Genomic DNA, 22,304 nt, shown 5'->3' on the forward strand with positions numbered 1-22,304 from the left:
TACAGTGTTTATACAGTACAAGTGAGTACACCCCTCACATTATTGTAAATATTTTATTATCTCTTTACATTGTAGCAAAGTGTAATTTCTTCAGTGTTGTCACATGAAAAGTAGTGAGTGTACAGCTTGTATAACAGTGTAAATTTGCTAGTAAAAAATGATACTACAGCGCTATTATTGTGAATACAAAGGAAAAACAACAACAAATATAACCAAATAATTAAAGCTGCATAATAAAAATAGTGTACTAAACTAATAAAAATGTGATGTGATGTGATGTAATGATGCGCTAAAATCAACCTTATATGTAGTACAGTGATATACAGTGAATAATATGAACTTGAATAGGTATTAAATCAACTGTGACAAACCAAAAAATATATATATGTGATGAAGCAACAATATGCAAAGTCCATGCATCTGAACTGGGTAGGAAGTGATGGTAGGTCTCCTGTGATACTAAATTACTTCCACCCTGCTTCACCTGACCACTTGCATACAACACTTCTTTAACCAAAACGACGGCTCATATGAAAGATATAAACGACAGAAACAAGACCTCATTGCGCGTTTATATCTTTCATATGAGCCGTCGTTTTGGTTAAAGAAGTGTCGCATTCAAGTTATCTGCCGATATATGATGACAATATTTTAGGCAGATTTTTTTGGCAGGTGGCACTGGCAGATGGCACTGGAACGTGCCACTGACAGGTGGCACTGGTTGGCACCAATTGGCAGGTGGCACTAATTGGCACTGGGAGGTGGCACTGATTGGCAGCACTGGATAGCACTGATTGTCACTGGCATATGGCTCTGTACAGAACTGATTGGCACTGGCAGGTGGCACTAGTTATCAGGTGGCACTAATTGGCACTGGATGACATTGGCAGGTGGCACTAGAAGGCACTGGTTGGCACTGGCAGGTTTCACAGCCGACTGTGAAACTGAATGCTCTCTGCAGCGCTGTGGTGTGTGAAACTGTATGGAGAGACAGGAGCTGACAAATTCAGCGTGATGTCGGAGGTGGGCGGGACCCAGCAGCTATCCAGCCAATGATTGGGCTGTTTAAGAAAGGAGCGGGGGGCCACATACATGTAGCGACCGCCCAGATCCCATCCCATTGGCAGGTGTTGGATAGCTGGGTCCCGACCCACGCCTGACATTTAACCTCAATTTTAACAGCTCCTCTCTCTCTCTCTCTCTCTCTCTCTCTCTCCATACAGTTTCACACACCGCGGACCTGCTCTGCCAACAGAGTGTGGAGAAGGGAGGAGGATTCTCAACACTCTGCTGGCAGAGGTGTGGTCAATGTTATATCAGCAGTGTTAGGACTGACATTTCACAACTCCCATTATGCCCAGCTGCCCCCTCACGCTACAGCTACTGGGGCTGACAAACCCCCAGGCGCCAGGACAAAAATTCTACTTGCCATGGCGACCTGGCTCCTGGGGTTTGTCGAGCCCTGGTTTAGACAATAATGGCTGTGTGTTGAGTTTTTTTTGAGGGGACAGCAAATTTACACTGTTATACAAGCTGTACATTCACTACTTTAGGTGGTAGCAAAGTGTAATTTCTTTAGTGTTGTCACATGAAAAGATCTAATAAAATATTTACAAAAACGAGAAGGCTGTACTCACTTTTTTGAGATACTGTATGTCCGATTGTAATTTTGACATTAAACAGTTTTGAATGGCCAAAAAAGTAAGTACAGCTCTTGGAATTTGTTTATGTTTTCTACATATCTGAACAGGTAAACATTAGATTTTAATTTAAATAGTACGTACAGATAAAAGTGATATACGGACCAAATGATATAATATTCTGATATGGTGTATTAATGTTAATGATCTAAATTAAGATCAAGATTACAGTCTGCCATCAGACACAGGCAAAACCAGGCCTTCTGGAACTCTGAAATGCAGACTACTCAGTCAAAGACAGAGTTGTTTGACCACAATAACAGTGGACATGTTTACTGAAAACGAAAGATGAGATTTCAGGAGAACTCTAAAAGCAACTGTGAAGTATGGTGGTGAAAATGTTAAAGGGGTTGTAAAGGTTCCTTTTTATTTTCTAAATAGGTTACTTTAAGCTAGTGCATTGTTGGTTCACTTACCTTTTCCTTCGATTTCCCTTCTAAATGTTTTTTTTCTTTGTTTTCTTTGTCTGAATTTCTCACTTCCTGTTCCTCCTCAGTAAGGTGTTCAGTAAGGCCTTGTACACACGGTCGGACAAAACCGATGAGAATGGTCCGACGGACCGTTTTCATCGGTTCACCTCTGAAGTGGCCGTACGGTCTGATATGTGTACACACCGTCAGTCCAAAATCAGAACGGGTCAGAACGCGGTGACGTCAAACACACAACGTGCTGAATAAAACGAAGTTCAATGCTTCCAAGCATGCGTCGACTTAATTCTGAGCATGCGCGGGTTTTGAACCGATGCTTTTCTGTACGAACCATCGGTTTGGTCCGATGGGGCAGCGGTCCATCGGTTCGGTTTTGAAGCATGTTTTACAATTTTGGACCGAAGGAAAACAGACCGATAGCCTATACACACGGTTGGTTTGGTCCGATGAAAATGAACTTTGGTTCATTCTCATCGGACCAAACCGAACGTGTGTACGGGGGCCTAAGCTGTTCTAAATGACTTTCCACCGCTCGGATGATGGTGGAAAGCTTACCGAGGAGAAACAGGAAGTGAGAAATTCAAACAAAGAAAAAAAACATTTAGAAGGGAAATCGAAGGAAAAGGTAAGTGAACCAACAATGCACTAGCTTAAAGGAACCTATTTAGAAAATAAAAGACAAAACCTTTAAAACCCCTTTAAGGTTTTGGGCTGCTTCAGGGCCTGATCAGCTTGCAGTCATTGAGTCAACTATAAATTCTGCATCATATCAAAGTCTGCTTGATGAAAATGTCAGCCCATCTGTACAAAAGTTAAATCAGAAAGGAGTATTTCAACATTAATGATTCAGAGAACAATAGCAAGTGCACCAAGGAAAGCCTCAATAAGAAGAAATACAAGGTATTCCATGTCCTAGTCAAAGCCCTGATTTGATTCCCATTGAATTTTGAAAAGGGAAGTTTATGTAAGAAATCCCATAAACATCTTGCAGCTAAAGCAATTGGTATGAAGAAGTGGGCAGTTATACAAAATGCCAGCAAATATGGGGCAAACCAGCTTTTGATTCCAAAGGTTTACTTACTGTTTCCACAATACACCATTACATATATTGATTATTGCGTTGACTAAATCATAGAAAATGCATTTTTTTCTTGTGTTTTTATCCAAGAATATGACCCTTACTTGTAGGCACAGTTTGAATAAAAAACAACATGTTTGTCTGTTCAAATATGTTGAAATAGTCAATTTCCATGGTCTGCACTTATTTTTTTATACGTTTTATTGCATCCTTCAGCAAAGCGGACAGGTCAAATAACCACAGGAAGGAGATACAAACACATTACATGAAAATGTGGTTCCACAGCGAAATACATCACTTGTCCAAGGCAGTCAATCCATACAAGGTGGGCCTGCCCTCAAGGAGGGTCAGGCAGGTTTCCCACACATAGGTAATGTTCATAAGTGGTTCTTATGCTGAGAGGATTGATTTCCCCTAAAATTTGTATTGGGTCAATGGAGGCCACAAAGTTGCGGCTAATTTTTTAAATGACCATTTCTACCAAAAGTTAATTCTAGTGAATGAAGAGATATGTGGATAGATCTATGATGCCCTGTACACACGACCATTTTCTCGGCTAAAAAAAAAAAACATTTTTCCCAATGGGATTCCTCTCAAGCCTGCCTTGCATACACACGTTCAGGCCAAATACCGCCTGTCCAAAGCGCGGTGATGTACAACGTGACTATAAAGGGGGAAGTTCCATCCAAACGACAAATTTTGCTGATCCTCGTGATTCCCGGCTAAAAGCTCTCATGGAAGTTTTCCTGCCAGGAAAACTGGTCGTGTGTATAAGGCATAAGAGTTCTAGATATGATGCCAGGATCTTTTGAGGTAAATGACTCCTTCTGCTCAGGGCCATTTCCCTTTTTTGGACTACCGTAAAGACAGCTTCTTCACTGATTCAGATATACCCAATAAATACTGATTGGGCTCATCAATTATTGATAAATTTACCAAGATGGAGCAAAAGGAAAAGTAGTTTCCCATTGTGGGGGATTTCCCTTCACTTCTAGTGTGAGTTTCGGCTGTCACAGCAACAGTGAGGCTGCATTTACACCTGAGCGTATCGTTTTCAGGCAGAAAGTCACATGATTTTTCCTGCGATTTTGTACAGGTCAAAAGGTAACCAATGTAAAAAGCATAAAAACGTCTGTAATTTTTTCAGTGACTGGGGTTTTTCATCAGGCGACAGAACCTTCAAATGTGAACACGGGCCATTGAAATTAATGCGATTGGTCTTACATAGTTACAACTATTGGGCATTTTTAGAGTGGAGGCTTAGAGCAGAAAAACGCCTAGGTGTAAATGGAGCCTGAAGGAAATTCTGACCTAAAATGGACACAGACTAAAAATACAATTTTTAGTAGGGAAGGTTTAGGGCCCATTTACACCCGAGCGTTTTCAGCTTGGAAAACGCTCATCTCAAAAGTTCCAAAACACCCAATAAGCAAAATCTCCAATAATTTAAATGGCCCCTGTTCACATCTGAGCGTTCTATCGCCTGAAGCCAAAGGCCGGAAGCTCAAAGAAGTGAGCCTCTTTTAAGGTTGCATTCACACCTGAGTGTATACTTTTCAGGCAGAAAAGTGTGTTTTACCGCAATTTTGCCACAATTTTTTTACAGGTCAAAGGGTCACTAATGTAAAAAGCACAAAAAACACCTGTAATCTGCCTAAAAAAGAAGCTCATGTACTTTTATGAGCTTCATGCATTTTTCTTCAGGCAAAAGAATGCTCAGATGTGAACAGGGGCCATTTAAATTAATGAGATTTTGCTTGATGCACATTTTTTTTTACTTTTGAGATGAGCGTTTTACAAGCTAAAAATGCTCAGGTGTGAATGCAGCCTTAAGAGTCTCTCAGTTGCGGTTGTGTGTTTTCCAAATGGTAAAATGTTCTCAACTTCCTGTCCCATTGCCAGTGTTAGAGACTCAAACAACAATGAAAACTTTGCACACCATACATAAAATACAAATTAAAAATATCATTACATCAAACCCTTGCAGGCGTCCAACGTTCATTACATCATTGCACCGTTTTGGAACAATGGACATGACTTCAACAGCTTTCTGCGTAAAAAAAAAAAAGAAACATATTAGCATGTAATATAAAATTTTGGGATTATGTATAATTTTCATGGCATTATTTCATTATTTTAAAAGCTGCACAAATGTTATGGAAAAATGGCTTTTTTAAGTGCATTAGGAAAAGCTTGTGGTTACTAAACTACTAGCTGAAGTGACAAAACAGCGTAGGAATGATATAGAAGCCCTAAGGGCCTATTTACACCTATCCATTCTGATGCACTATGTTAAATGAATAAAATAAGCTGCCAACACACTAGAAGGGACGAATTTTTTTTTTAGTCATGCACAATTTTATCTGGTGTTGCACACCCCAACACACAGTAGTGGATTAATTTGGTGTTATGGTGCACATGTGTGATGGAGATGTACGAGTGCCACCGACAATGAATGGGACTAAAAACTGCTTCCGCACCTAGCATGCATTATTGTGAAATACTGTAATGCCCGCAACGTACTGCAATTAAAAGATGTAAATATGTTCAAAAATCTCTTAATCAGTAATACACCTTGAAGGAGAAGTCCAGCCTAAGCTCATTTTGGCTGGGCTTCTCCCTATGGGTCACAGGAGTTCAATTAGTGTTGCACTCCTGTGAGCCGTTTTTAGCAGAGAGCGGACTTAAGTCCACTCTCTGCTGAAGTCACAGAAATCCTTCCAGGCACTGCGTCATCCAGACAATGGGAGTCTGCATCCGCCAGGTGCCTGGACTGATGCCGGTCTCAGGCTCTCAGCGAGCCGCTGAGAGTCTGAGATGGCCGTTCCCCGCCCCTCCACAGCTCAGTGATCCAGTGAACGTGGAGGAGCAGAGCAAAGAACTGCCGATTGACAGCATTTTTTCACACCTGCTTAAAAATGTTGTATAGTACAACATTTTTCCATGCATTATGAATGTTTAGAATTTACGCAATACTGCATCTGTTTAAATATCACTGTTATGAAAGCATTTAAAGTCTCTTATAGACATTCTATGAGTGGGTTTTAGTTCAGCAGATAGAACAGTGTTGTTAAACTAAAAAGTACTAAAAATGCCCTCCCTAAAAAAGCACTGCTCTGCGCTCAGGAATAAACAATTAAGTTAATGAGCAGATGTAATATAATCTGAGAAATATACAAACAGCAGCTGCTTAAAATACATAAAACATGAATAAAACAGTATTAGGGCCCTTTCACACGTGCGTGCGGACGAACGGACTGTGTATTACAAGTCCGTTTACGGACTTGTAATGTATCCCTATGGGATTGCAGACGTTAGCGGATGATGCATCCGCTAACGTTCGTAACGATCCGCGTCCGCAAAGTTCAGCTTTTTCAGACGGAAGAAAACCCTATTTTTCTTCCGTCTGGCGGAACGGATCGGATGAATACGGACACACGGTCCGTATTCATCCGATTCCCCATAGGGGAGAGCAGAGCAAAGACAGGGCGGTCTCTGCACAGTGTGCGGGGACCGCCCTGTCCGCCGACAGCTCAGCGGGGATTTGCGGTGGATCCCCGCTGAGCCGACGGACACACACCGGGCGGATCAATACGGATCCGCTCTGTGTGAAAGGGCCCTTACCGTAATAAAACTCTAAAAGTCCCAGAGTCCGATATAGTACTGTAGCAGCGCTCCCCTCAAACACTCGTTTGAGAGACTTCTATATGTAGTTCACCGTTACACTGATCATAAGACTAACAGGATGATTCAGCAATCATGGATTAAAGACATTCTATGAGTGGGTTTAGTTCAGCAGATGGAACTCTACAATAATTTGTTGAAATCCTTGGAAGAATTTTAACAAATCAATCCTTGACGGTCAAGGATTGTCTTTTTTTTTCTAAGGCAGTGTAACAACACTTGCATTCAAGTGTTGTTACACTTGAATGCATTAATGTATTAATAAAACTGTAAGGTCCCTTTCACACCTGTGGATCGTATGTCCGATTTTTCATCCATCCGTTTGCGGATGAAAAAGGGACACACATTGGTCCCTATGAGATCGTGGGTGTCAGCGGATGAACATCCGCTGACACCCAATCTCGCATTCCCCTGATTCTGCAGACGGAGGAAAACCCTATTTTTCCTTCCGTCTGCGGATCGGATGAACACGGACAGACGGTCCGTGTTCATCCGATCCCCCCATAGGGGAGAGCGGAGAAAAGACAGGGCGGTCCCTGCACAGTGTGCGGGGACCGCCCTGTCATCCGCCGGCTCAGTGGGGATCAATGGATCGATCCCCGCTGAGCAAGCAGAGATTCACGGAGCGGAGTGAAAGGGCCCTAAAAGATCAGCATGGAAACCTAATAGACATCTGCCATGATATTGCACTCTCCACCAATTGCTCTTGCAGACATCCTGGCATTTGTGTGGAACGTCTGGGGTCAGTTGCACTGATCGTCCTCAGAAAGTCTGTGTGTGTCAGGGTGTCTGCAAGATCAATTGGCGGAGAGTGCCATATCATGGCAGATGTCTATTATGTTTCCATGCTGATGTGATCTTTGCATTTCCCCAAAAGGGGAATATATCCCCCCACGTGGTGAATATCCCTTGGTGAAAGGAGCACTGTGTAAAGACTTTTGATCAAACACAACCATCTCCCTCTGCACCTTTATTGTTTCCTATGTGAACTACATATAGAAGTCTCTCAAAGGGGTGTTTGAGGGGAGCGCTGCTACAGTACTATATCAGACTCTGGGACTTTTAGAGTTTTATTAATACTGTTTTATTCAAGTGTTGTTACACTGCCTTAGAAAAAAAAAAAAAGACAATCCTAGACAGTCAAGGATTGATTTGTTAAAATTCTTCCAAGGATTTCAACAAATTATTGTAGAGTTCCATCTGCTGAACTAAACCCACTCATAGAATGTCTTCAATCAATGATTGCTGAGTTAAGGGTCATCCCATCCTGTTACATTATTATGATCAGTGTAACGGTTTTAATAAGATCTACTTATAAGTTAGGATCGGCAAACGGGATCCATGCACCATATCCCTATAAATACCACCAAAAAAACCCCCAAAAAAACATTATTGATTACAGGTAATTTTTTAGGTACTGCAAGGATATACATTTTAAAACAAATAAACGAGGGAAAGAGCTTGACTAATCATTACAGAATTGCTGCTGAATATTTTACCCATTATATTCTTCACACAAGCACCCTCAATGCTCCACTTGTCAGCACTTTACATTTCTAGATGTAAATAAGGTTGTGTCATTATCTCAAGCTGCTTCCAATGATGGGGCTGGGGTTGATGTTAGTAATTTTTCACAGATCTCTTGCTATATACATATGTATATATGTGCTGAACTACAGTATATCACAAAAGTGAGTACACCCCTCACATTTTTGTAAATATGTTATTTTATTTATTATTATTATTATTATTATTATTATTATTATTATTATTATTATTATCAGCAGCACATCTCTTAAAGGGTTAACATAGGTACCCTAATGGTACAGGATTTTCAAGTTTTGCCAATTTTCTTTACCCAACAGTGTTTACATAGGCACAATAGCACTTTAATTTGCACAGCACTGTGATATATATTTTATGTAATTTTTTTATTTATTTTCATAGCTGCATTTATGATATATACTGTGGAATCATTCTAGTAGTTTACATAGGCGCTTGGCACTTTGGATCGTTTAGCATTTTGTGTATATTTTGCACACTGCACCTTACACTAGGAGCCTCTTTTATGGAGAATTTAGCTCCGTAGGACCAGAGCCAACTCTACTTTCTTTTTTTTCTCAACTCTTTCGTTCATTGACAGACAAAGCAAACAAAAAACTCCACCCATAACAACCAGAGCTCCTCAACGGAGGAGTTGCAACCTTAAACAGCCGCCTGCAAAACCTTGCGGCCGAAGGAAGCATCCGCAGACGCGCTCACATCAACCTTGTAAAATTTAGTAAAAGTGAGAACAGACGACCAGGTCGCCGTCTTACACACCTGGCGTTTTAAGTCGGAAAGCACAGGAGGCACCGATTGCCCTGGTCGAATGTGCCATGACAGGAAAGGGAGGCGCCCGCCCTTTCAAGGCATAAGCCTGGAGATCACGATCTGTCTAATCCACCGAGAAATGGTGTCCGACGAGACCGCCAGACCATTCTTTGGACCTGCTACCGACACAAACAGTGAATCTGACTTATGAAATGGAGCCGTAGCAGACAGGTACACCCTTGAGCCCAGACCACATCCAAGCAAAGCAACCTCTTTAGGAAGCGACGGCCGAGGACACAAGGATGGAAGCACAATGTCCTCTTTTGGATGAAACGCCAAAACAACTTTTGGAAGAAATTAAGGCTGCTGGCATAGCACCACCTTATCCTTGTGGAGGATCAAGTTGGTGGACTTGCAAGACAAGGCTGCCAACCCAGAAACCCTCTTGGCAGAGGCTACTTTCTGAGAGAGTGTCAAAAGGGGGATTTCCCTAATGTTCTCAAACAGCAGTTTCTGAAGCACTGAGAGCACCATATTTAAATCCCACGGAAGCAGCGGTGGCCGAACCGGAGGGGCCACATGTCGAACCCCTTGCACAAACATAATCACCAATAAATGAGCCACCAGGGGTCGCTAAGAAAAAGACAGCCAAGGCAGATATCTGCCCCTTAATGATGCTTAAGGCAAGTTTTTGATCCACTCCCCGCTGCAAAAATAGCAGGATCCTGGAAACCGAGTACGTACGCGGACGCCATCCCATCTCCTCACACATAGAGATGTAGGCCTTCCACGTGCGATTATAAATCTTCAGAGGAGATGACTTCCGCGCCGTCAGCATGGTGGAGATTAGGGTTGTCCAGATACCGATACCAGTATCGGTATCGGGACCGATACCGAGTATTTGCGGGAGTACTCGTACTCGCGCAAATACCCCCGATACCTAAATAGAATACTTTCCCCCCCCCCTTTACCCCCCCCCGCCGCTGCCGCCGCATTGCGCCGCCGCATCGAGGGACATGGCTAGAGGGACATTGCTGCATATGTGAGGGACATGGCTAGAGGGACATTGCTGCATATGTGAGGGACATGGCTGCATATGTGAGGGACATGGCTAGAGGGACATGGCTGCATATGTGAGGGACATGGCTAGAGAGACATTGCTGCATATGTGAGGGACATGGCTAGAGGGACATGGCTGCATATGTGAGGGACATGGCTAGAGGGACATGGCTGCATATGTGAGGGACATGGCTAGAGGGACATGGCTGCATATGTGAGGGACATGGCTAGAGGGACATTGCTGCATATGTGAGGGACATGGCTAGAGGGACATTGCTGCATATGTGAGGGACATGGCTAGAGGGACATTGCTGCATATGTGAGGGACATGGCTAGAGGGACATGGCTGCATATGTGAGGGACATGGCTAGAGGGACATGGCTGCATATGTGAGGGACATGGCTGCATATGTGAGGGACATGGCTAGAGGGACATGGCTGCATATGTGAGGGACATGGCTAGAGGGACATGGCTGCATATGTGAGGGACATGGCTAGAGGGACATGGCTGCATATGTGAGGGACATGGCTGCATATGTGAGGGACATGGCTGCATATGTGAGGGACATGGCTGCATATGTGAGGGACATGGCTAGAGGGACATGGCTGCATATGTGAGGGACATGGCTAGAGGGACATGGCTGCATATGTGAGGGACATGGCTGGATATGTGGGGGGACATGGCTGCATTTGGGGACACATTTAAAAAAAGTATCGGTATTCGGTATCGGCGACTACTTGAAAAAAAGTATCGGTACTTGTACTCGGTCCTAAAAAAGTGGTATCGGGACAACCCTAGTGGAGATCACCGAATCTGACAGACCTCAGTCCCTTAGCACCTGGCTTTCAACAGTAATGCCGTTAAAGCCAGGGACTGTAAAGCAGGATGAAATATAGGACCTTGCGACAGAAGGTCCTCTCGCATTGGTAGTCGCCAAGGAACATCCGCCACCACCTGAACTATGTCGGCATACCAGGGACACTGAGGCCAATCAGCCGATAATGCCCCCATGGGGCTACTAATGCATCTGCCCAGGGATCTTTGGACCTGGCTACAAACCTCAATACCTTCCGATTGAGTGGAGAAGCCAGGAGATCCACATCTAGCGTGGCCCACCTCAGGCAAAGGGGTTGAAAAACCTTCGGATGTAGCGACCAATCCCCTTGATCCAGCATATGACGACTTGGTCCAGCATCTGACGACTTGGTCCAGCATCAGACGGTAGTCTGCTTGCCAGTTTTCTATGCCCCGAATTTACACGGCCGATAGAGCCGGTACGTGACGCTCTGCCTACCTCAGGATGTGAGCGACTTCCAATGATGCAGCCGAGCTTCTTGCTCCTCCTTGATGGTTGACATACGCCACCGCCGTGGTGTTGTCCGACTGGATCCTGACTGGGCATCCCTGCAGCCTCCGTGACCACGTGGAGAGGCATCGCTGATCGCCCGAAGTTCCAGCACATTGATCGGAAGGCGGGATTCTTCCTGCATCCAGCGACCCCTGTGCTGATTGTACCGCCTCGGCCCTCCTATCGGCGGGGTCCTTAAAAGCCGAGGTCCCCTCCACCAGAATTGTGGTTACCTTATTTAACCTGGAGACCGGGGGTCCACAATCGGGGGAGATTTCCATTTCTTTAGGAAACTCTCCAAAAAGGGGTAACGCACTGCCATGCGTTTTGGGACCGAAAAGGCCTGCTGTGGCCATTCCCATTCTTTGTAAATACTGTAAACGTATCAAATTAAGTTAGGTAGGGAAACACCTTAGCCGTGCGGGCTGGCTTGTGGGACCCAAATAGGACCGACACCTCTGTATATGCCCCCGCCGTATCCTCTATCTTTAGGATATCCCGCACCTCTGTGATAAGTGCTCCTACAAGCACCCTTTCCTGTGCTGACCCAGACACGCAGTCATCATCACTGTCTGAATGGTCCTGGTCCGCGTCCTCTGACACGTCAGAACAGCGGTCGTGTGCCACAGCCAGGCCAGAGTCTGAATTAGAGCTTTCCCCAGAAGACGGTGGGGGCATTTTTTACCCCCCTTGTGCCCGCATGCTGCTTCCACCCTGGCAACGAAGGACTCCAGGACTGCCGACAAAGCGTCCATAGGCACCACAGGTGCAGAGGAACCGTTTGCCACCACAGATATGTCTGGGGGAGAAGCGCCAGCTTCTGACACCATGCTGACCCACACTCGCCTGATACCCGTAGGGACCGCAGGCCAGTTACCACAAAAGTCCACCCTCCTAGCAGGTTCCCATTGGGGCGCCCGGGCTGGGGAAGGCAACGGCTGAACGTATAATGATAAACGACAGGGATGTTGGTGTAAATGTTCTTCAGGGATTGCAAGTATGTCCATATTATAATCTATGTTGAGGAAAGTGTGTTTATTACAGTGTGGATCGGCCCACCCAATGTTGGGTGTCCGATACCCGTTTTCTTTGATTTCTGTCAAAAAATGTTAATAAAACTTTTATTGAACCTAAAACTATAGGAAAATGGCCGCCGGACTTCCTGACGAAAGCTACAGGAAAATGGCCACCAAACTATTTTGTTTTTTTGTGTATTTTGTTTTTTTGTGTATTTTGTTTTTTTGTGTATTTTGTTTTTTTGTGTATTTTGTTTTTTTGTGTATTTTGTTTTTTTGTGGTTGAACTGGATGGACTTGTGTCTTTTTTCAACCTGACTAACTATGTAACTATGTAACTATGTAACTGCCTGATAAAGCTACAGAAAAACGTGCACACCAAAACACCTCAAAAAAACCGGGAAGAGAACAGCGGACCCCCAGCATCCAGCACGGCCCCTCCGCCGGACACAGAGCCCCCGGAAGACCCCCTTTCAGCGCGCAGCCACCCAAGCATGGGGAGGAGGGAAAGGACAAGGAGAGAAGAAGAGGAGAATGAGAGACCCCCAATTTGACCTCTCAGGGAATGCCCAGCTGCCCCGACCATACTTAAGCCTCCCGTGGGGACTGCTGGACGCATTACGGACAGACCCATCACCCGAGCGGTACGGGGTGGCTGTCGACCACGGCACACTGTGACACAGACAGCAGTAGCCCGGTCAGCAGAGTACATCATGCGAAATGCCAGGATCGATGAATCACAAGCTGGAATTAAGATCGTAGGGAGAAATATCAACATGAGATATGCAGATGATACCACACTAATGGCAGAAAGTGAAGAACTAAAAGAGAGTCTCTTAATAATGGTTAAAGAGGAGAGGGCAAAAGCTGGCCTGAAAAAAAAAAAATAAGATCATGGCAACCAGTCCCTTCACTCCTTGGCAAATAGAAGGAGAAGAAATGGAAACAGTAAAATAATTCATCTTCCTAGGCTCCAAGATCACGGCAGACGGTGACTATAGCCATGAAACGAATGCCTCATACACACAGCCGGTTTTCCCGACGGAAAATTGCAAGGAGAGCTTTTGGCCGGGAATCCCGGCCGTGTGTATGCTCCTTGCAGTTTTTCTGACGGGAAAACTTCCCAAAAACCGCCGGACAAAAAAAGAGAACCAGCTCACTTTTTTCCCACCGGGAAAACCAGCGGACTTTTACCCGGCTTATTTTGGCAGTTTTCCTATGGAAAAAACTGCGATGCAGCATACACATGGCCGGGATTACCGACCAAAGCTCCATCGCAGTTTTCGTGTCGGGAAAACCAGCCATGTGTAGGGGGGAAAGACTGACCGAGCAGGTTCTCGGCTTTCCCCTCTGGATTTCCGACAGGAACTTTTCCAGTCAGAAATCCTGCATGTGTGTACGGGGCATAAGAGACACTTGCTTCTTGGGAGGAAAGCAATGGCAAACCTAGACAACATTATAAAAAGCAGAGGCATCACCCCACCGACAAAGTGCAGTATAGTCAAAGCTATGGTATTCCCAGTAGTAAGCTATGGATGTGAAAGTTGGACCATAAGGAAGTCTAATCCGCCAAATAATTTATGCTTTTTAACTGGTGTTGGAGAAGACTCTTGAAAGTCTCTTGGGTGGCAAGAAGATCATTCCAGTCAATCCTGAAGAGAATCAAATATAGAAAAGAAAAAACTGTGCTGTTTAAAATCTATAATATTGTGACTGTTTCTTGTGACTTTAGAGCAGACAATGTGAATCCACCACCACAGAGAGTGCACGCTTACCAGCTGCACAAGCTTTAAAGCTTGTGGCCAACATACAGCCAGAACCTTTGATTGACCACTGGAGGTTCCTGGAACATAAAGGCCCTGTCTGGGTGTTAGCCACAAGCTGGGTGTGCACTCTCTGTGGTGGTCGATTCACATTGTCTGCTCTAAAGTCACAAGAAACAGTCACTATATTGTGTTGTTTGATTTATCCACTTATTCTTCCATTGTAGGATCTTTCAAGATTTCCCCATTCATTGCAGGACTCTTATATGCTGTATCACATGATTCACTTATTGGGACCTGTTTAATTCTCACATTACTATTTTTTATTAATTTGTAATTTAGACATATGTTCTTGAGTAGCGCAGCTTCTTATGTTTATTTACTGAAGAAAATCAACCCTGAATATTCACTGGAACTCGCATACTTTGGCCACCTACTGTGGAGAGAGGACTCATTGGAAAACACACTGATTGCTGGGAAACATGGAAGGAAAAAGGAGAAGAGGACAACAAAAAACAAGATGGATAGATAGCATCAAAATAATGAACATGAAGTTAAGCAAGCTCCATGAGGTCAAAGAGTCTGACACAACTAAACGACAGAAACATATTGCCTCTGAACTAACAAAAGGAGAGGGGATTCCAAACTGGGAAGTGCCAAAGCTGAAGGAATAGTACTTCAGTTTCTAGCTTGACAGTCACAACAGTTTCTGACAGTCACAATGGTTTGACAGTTTGACACCCACAAGCCTACAGGATCTTTTTTAGTGAGCGGTATACTATCAGAGACTCATTAGCAGTAGGGATGAGCTCTGGCGTGTTCGCACACTCCACGTGCAGAGCCTGCCAGGAAGTCGGCACTGCGCTAATCGCAGGCAGTGAGACATTTCCCGATGTCTCCCTGCCTGCGATTAGCGCCGTGCCGACTTCCTGACGGGCTCTGCACGTGGAGCGTGCGAACACGCTGGAGCTCATCCCTGATTAGCATGTGTTAATTCAGGTATAAGATAGCACCACTAAATTATAAACATCATCATCATTCTACTTTCTATATCCAATGTTACAGTCTGCAATACTATAATTTTTCTACAGTACACAATTACTTCTATTGATATATATATATTAATATACAATTGAAGAGAGAGTTTGTTTGTTTTAGTATGTAACCTTTATTTGTAGGCCCTGTATGAATGATAACTGAAAGTCAACAATTTCCACCAGGTGTGCTCACTTTTTCACTGTAGATGCAGGCTGTTAATGCATGAAGTTACAGGAGTATACAGGCATACCCCACTTTAAAGTACACAATGGGGTTTATTTACTAAAGCTGGAAAGCGCAAAATCAAGCTCACTTCTGCAAAGAAACCAACAAGCTTCTAACCCCAGCTTCTTCAATTAAGCTTTGGTAATAAACCTGGAAGCCCATTGGTTTTTATGCAGAAGTGAGCCTGATTTTGCGCTTTCAAGCTTTAGCAAATAAACCCTTTTGTGTAAATACAAACACAGTCACTTCCAGCGCTAATAGGTCTTCCAAGGTATGACGTAACAGATATCAGATAAAATGCTGGTGTAAAAGGTATATATGGTACCCCAAAGCTAGGTGGATGCTGCCTTTCTCAGATGGGGTAATCCAAAAGTAACTACAAGAAAAACAGAAATGGAAGGCCACCTAGTGCATTACCAGAGATTATTTAATAATAAAAAATTAAAAGCTAGCCTAGCTCTGAGGAAGGGGGTGCACCCCTGAAACATGTTAGCCGTACCCCGTGTTCTTTGCATGTCCATACACTGTGTTTATGGCCTTTTGTCAGTTGCATTTTGTGAGTACCCACTTTTACACACATTTTTTTTATTATTAAAGCGGAGGTTCACCCTAAAAAACAATGTTGGAAGTGTGCTCACTTCCAACATTGACAGTATGCTGATTTTTTTTGCTGTACATACCGTCGTATAGCTATTTTCCCCCCTGGCTTCCGGGTAGTGACTCCCGCGGGAGTGGGCGTTCTTATGCAGAGGCTAAGTGATTGACGTGATGACAAAAACTTCCCCCCCGGCGCATAAGGCGCCTCACCAGTTTCCGAAAGAAGCCAAACATCTGTGCGCAGGCGCCGTATAGAGCCGACTCGCAGTTCGGCTTCTTTCGGAAACTCGTGACGCGCCTTATGCGCCGGGGGGAAGTTTTTGTCATCACGTCAATCACTTATCCTCTCACTTCCATTTCTGTTTTTTTGTAAACCCTATTGTGTACTTAAGTGGGGTATGCCTGTAAAATAGTATGTATGTGAAGAAATCAGTTGTATTTAAACCTTTAATTGTACACAACTCATCTCAACTGCATTAATGGAAATTAAATAATAAAAAAAAAGTTAATACCTCCAATTCCGCAACATCAACACAAGCTTTTCTGGAATATTTTAGGAATTCCTGCAAAGGGAAATTAAATATCAAACACAGAACTACAGATTGATAAGTATTGTTTTGTCTAGATTATTACAAGACAGTATGTAAATGGCAGGTAACAATGAAAATGTGTGACACATACTTCCATTCACAAACTCACAGGCTGTTATAAAGCCTTACTGAACTCACAGAGTATTTAAAGGAGCTGAAGAGGCAGAAGGTTTTTTATCTTAATGCATAATATGCATTAAGATAAAAAAAAAAAACTTTTGTGAGTAGAATCCTTCCTAGTACCCCTTAATTACTTATCTGAGCCCCATCTCTCTCCAGCAATGTCCACGATTGTCTTAGCCATCCGGGACTCTCCTCCTAATTGGCCGAGACACAGCAGCAGAGCCATTAACTCCCACAGCTGTCAGTTAGCCAATAAGAAGAGAGAGGGGGCGGGAAGGAGCCTGGTAGGGATCCATGTCTGAATGGACACTGTCATTGATATTCCACCTAAGGGTAAATTGTGCAGACTGATTTCAGTGATTGGCAACAGGCTGCCTTATTTAAACACCTCAGCAGCACTGTGTCTTCGCTGTCTGATCTGCAGTTCATACCTGTTCCCGTAAATTCCTGTGATCTTATCAGTTTCCTGTGTTTGACCCGGCTTGTTTGACTACAATTGATCTCTGTTATCCTGGCCTGCCTTGTAACCACACTCAGCTTTACACTGCTTGATATCCCTGTTGCCGAACTTTGCCTGTATCCTGACCATTCTCTGCCTGTCGTCTATATCTACATCTGATCGTCTGTTACCAAACCCGGCTTGTCTGACTACGTATTCAGTGTCTCCCCAGCCAATGCACCTACCAGCCTGCTTCCTGTTTCCTGCTGCACCAGCTGAACTGACAAGACCAAAGACGAACCAGGCACCCATACACCGCCAGGCTCTTGCGGCCACTGTTGCAACATCGGTGGCCCTTGAGTGAGTGAGTGACTTGTACGGCGCTACAAATGCGAACTAAATCGCTTCACATCGCTTTGTCCAATTTTGTCCAGGTCCTTCAGAAGAGGTGGGTCTTAAGTTTTTTCCTGAAGGCCCGATGGTTTTCTTCCATGCGGATGTTCATGGGTAGAGCGTTCCATGGCCGTGGTCCTTGGACTGCGAATCTTTGTTCCCCTTTCGATTTGTAACATGACTTGGGGATATGGGGGAAATTTTGATTTGTTGATCGGAGGGCCCGATTAGGGGTGTAGTGTTTTATTTTCTTGCATAAATATTGAGACATGTTTCCTTGTGTGCATTTGTGGGTGAGGCAGAGGGTCTTGAATGTAATCCGATCCTTTACAAATAGCCAGGGGAGAGTCTTCAAGGCCAGGGTGATAGATTCCCAGTTTTTTTTCCTGTTATCAGACTTGCTGATGTGTTCTGGACAACTTGTAGACAAGAAATCTGGTATTTGGGTAGACCTAGGTAGAGGGAGTTTACGTACTTGAGTCGGGAATTGATGAGTGTTCCAACTACTGCTGCTGTGTCCTCTTCCGGGATGAATGGTCTGAGCAACAAGCGGAGAAGATAGTGAGATCCGCTGACTACTGATCCTATTTGTGCATCCATAGTCATGTCTGAGTTAAAGATGACTCCGAAGCTTTTGACTTTGTTACTTGGGGTGATGATTTGTCCAAGAATGGTGGGTGGTGTCAAAGTCGTCCTAGAGTTTGTCTTTCGGTTTGCGTGTAGAAAGAGAATCCATTGAGTTTGAGGGCGCTCTCCGTCATCCAATTATCTATCAATGTGAGGAATTTTCCTAGTCCATGATACCTACTGTGAAGCATGGGGGTGGCAACATCATGCTTTGGGGCTTTTTCTCTGCAATGGGAACAGGACGACTGATCCGTGTACATGAAAGAATGAATGGGGCCATGTATCGCAAGATTTTGAGTGCAACCCTCCTCCCATCAGCAAGGGCATTGAAGATGAAACGTGGCTGGGTCTTTCAGCGTGACAATGATCCCAAACACACCACCCGGGCAATGAAGGAGTGGCTTCGTAAGAAGCATTTCAAGGTCCTGGAGTGGCCTAGCCAGTCTCCAGAGCGCAACCCCATAGAAAACCTTTGGAGGGAGTTGAAAGTCTGTGTTGCCTAGCGACAGCCCCAAAACATCACTGCTCTAGAGGAGATCTGCATGGAGGAATGGGCCAACATACCAGCAACAGTGTGTGACAACCTTGTGAAGACTTACAGAAAAAGTTTGACCTCTGTCATTGCCAACAAAGGATATATAACAAAGTATTGAGATGAACTTTTCATATTGACCAAATACTTATTTTCCACCATAATTTGCAAACAAATTCTTTCCAAATCAGACAATGTGATTGTCTGGATTTGTTTCCACATTTTGTCTCTCGTAGTTGAGGTATACCTATGATGACAATTACAGGCCTCTCTCATCTTTTTATGTGGGAGAACTTGCACAATTGTGGCTGACTAAATACTTTTTTGCCCCACTGTATATGAAGATAACTATATTCCCTTATTAAATAAAATAAAACTAGAACTGAAGGGGTATCCGATAGAAAAACTATCCTGGCTGGGTTGAATAAATATTATTAAGATGATGATATTGCCTAAAGCTCTGTATATTTTTCAAACGCTTCCGATAAAAATTCCAGATATATATTTAAAAAATGTGGGGAAAATAATGAGATTCATTTGGAAAGAAAAGAAGCCCCATATATCAGTTGAGATCCTGTCCAGACCTAGACAAGAGGGAGGACTATATCTACCAGATTTCAAAAGATATTATGAGGCAGCTGTATTAAAGAGGATAACTGACTGGTTTTAGGGTGATGGACAAGGAGGAAAGAGATGGGTAGGAGTGGAGGAGAGCCTGAGTAAGGGGGAATTGGGGATGAGAATATGGATCCCAAAACAATATAGAGGTTGCTCTCAAGAGTTGCCATCAATAACAAAAGAAACCTTTAGAATATGGGATAGGGTGTGCAAAATAAAAAAGTGGGCCTACAATAGTCCGCTGTTGCCCCTCACGGGTACGGACTACTTCCCGCCAGGAAAGGGGGGTGGTGTATTCCTGAGATGGACAACCTCGGACTCACTAAAATTGGAAGATGTGCTAAAAGGAAATACTTTGTGCTCATGTGCCAACGTGGGTCCCCGGAGCATGATGGGACTGTGACGCCATAAGAGGCCTATATAAATCGGTGTGAGCCACGTACCCGGCATTACAGCGGGAGGAAGCGGTGCGTCAACATAAGAAGAAGGCAGAAGATGGCAAAGAAGAGTGGGCTGCGCCGCCGCTAGTAAGAGAGCTAAAAAGAAGATAGCGGCGGCCAGCCCCGAAAAAGGCACCGGAAAGCGAGCGGGAGAAAAACCGGGGAGCGCCGAGATGACAGCGGAGAGCGGAGAAGATGGAAGAAGACCCCACGGAGAGCAGAAAAGACCCCCCGGAGCTGACTAAAAAATTATTTTAAACCCCTGTGTTGTGTGTTTATTTTATTATAACTTTGCTTGCAGGTGAATGGGTAGGGGTACGATGTACCCCAAAATGTATTCACCTAGGGTGGGGGGCTGGTATCTGGGGGCCCCCTTATTAAAGGGAGATCCCAGATTTCGATAAGCCCCCCGCAAACCCAGAGCACCCAACCCCCCCACGTTGAGGGCATTTGGAGGGGGGGGCGCTCGCTTGTCCCCACTCCTTTCCTGACCGGCCAGGCGGTGTGCTTGGATACGGGTCTGGTATGGATCATGGGGGGACCCCCACGGTGTTTTTTTGGCGTAGGACGCGCTCGCTGGAATGTGCTTTTTCTATTCCAGTGAGTGCAAGATGTCGGCACCATGTCGCAGAGAATCAGCACGATGCCATCGTGCTGGAAACACATTCTCGGCGACAGGTATTGTACGAAGGATTGATGCATGTTGCTGCCTTCCCCTCTGAAGATGGATATTTCCTTGTCACAGCCTGGACCTTCGAGACCAACATCTACAAGTATATGTTAATGTTTGCATTGTTTTCTTTGCTCTTCCATTCCCTCTTGTTTTGCAGGTGTTCATGGAAGAATTTTCATTACTTATATTTGGACTTGGACTAAAGTTGTTAATTGAAATCGTAGATTTTGACGGGGAGTGTCATGTTTCACATGCTTTGTGATATGCCTTTAAATGTTCTATGTATTATTCTGTCCCTGGTTCCTCCCCTTCCTGTATCTGAACTTATCCTGTATAGTTAGCCCCGCCCTCTTTTCCCAGTAATGCATCTCAGCTCATGTGGACTGCATCACATTTTGATCTTTTGACCTATCTGATGTTCATTGTTGTAAGATCCTCACAGTTTATGGATTAAACTTCTCAAGATCAACAAGGTGTTGTCCGGATCGAGTCACTATCTGTTTATCCAAATAAGATTGGGATTATCAACATCTCAACACAACTAAGTTACAGAGATCACATTTTTAATGCTTAGATTGGAGAGACAGAACAATCATACTAATAATTATGTAATTATCATCGAAATGTTATATAACTACAAGTATGACGAAGAAATACTATTTTCTTTTTTATACATCATGGGACACAGAGTCAGGCTAATTCATTACAGTATCTGCTGGGATGTCCCAGAGCAATAACCTTGAGGGGAGGGAGACACCCTGCCAAACAATAGCCATCAGTTTGTATACGGCAGCCCACAGAACACTGCGGCCGAAAGCTGAATCCTCGGCTGTTCGAACATCCACCTGAAATTATTTTGTGAACATATGCACTGAAGACCAGGTAGCAGCCTTACAAATCTGGGCCACAGATACCTGATGGCGAAAAGCCCAGGAGGTTCCTACACCCCTGGTAGAATTAGCTCTCATCCTAAAGGGAGGAGCTTTAGGTTTCAAAGCGTAGGCCTGAATGACCAATTGACGGACCCAATTGGCAATGGAAGCTGTATGCCCTTTCATGGGTCCTTTTGGTAAAACAAACAAAACAAAAAAAAAAGTCTGATCCTAGGATCTCCGCAGATCTAGACAAATAAACCTTGACTGCCCGGACAACGTCCAAAGAATGCAGTCGTCTCTCTTCCGCCGAATCAGGCTGAGAGAAAAAATAAGGCAAAATAATGTCCTGATTTAAATGAAAAGACGACACCACCTTTGGCAAAAAAGATGAAACAGGTTGTAACACGACTCTGTCGTGGTGAAGGATTAAGTATGGTTCCCTGCATGAAAGGGCCGTCAACTCTGACACCCTTCTAGCCAAGGTGGTAGCCAACAGGATGGCTAGCTTGCATGACAGCAAGTCCAATGGAATTTCCTTGATAGGTTCAAATGTTTTTTTCTGTAAAACAGACAGAACCAAATTCAAATCCCAAAGACACACAGGTGACCTAATAGGGGGAAGCAAACGAGTTGTCCCCTGAATAAAGGTTTGGATAAGTGAATGGGAGGCTAGAGGCTTTTGGAAGAATACTGATAGATTGCCTCTCGGGGGATCAGGAAGGATTTTTTCCCCTGCTGTAGCAAA

The 22,304-nt window shown here is 44.1% G+C and overlaps 1 protein-coding gene across 6 annotated transcripts in view; it reads right to left on the reverse strand.

The window, feature by feature from the left end:
• TRIO (trio Rho guanine nucleotide exchange factor) overlaps positions 1-22,304 on the reverse strand; it is a 1,129,982-nt gene that overhangs the window by 41,337 nt on the left and 1,066,341 nt on the right. For all 6 annotated transcript variants that reach the window (XM_040353401.1, XM_040353397.1, XM_040353396.1 and 3 more), the window contains 2 exons: positions 16,762-16,812; positions 5,179-5,256 (listed from right to left, as the gene is read on the reverse strand). In XM_040353401.1, coding sequence (XP_040209335.1) covers positions 5,179-5,256; positions 16,762-16,812 — 129 coding nt within the window. The remainder of the gene's footprint in view (positions 1-5,178; positions 5,257-16,761; positions 16,813-22,304) is intronic.

Source organism: Rana temporaria, chromosome 5 (genome assembly GCF_905171775.1).
Source record: "Rana temporaria chromosome 5, aRanTem1.1, whole genome shotgun sequence".
NCBI classification, from domain to species: Eukaryota; Metazoa; Chordata; class Amphibia; order Anura; family Ranidae; genus Rana; species Rana temporaria.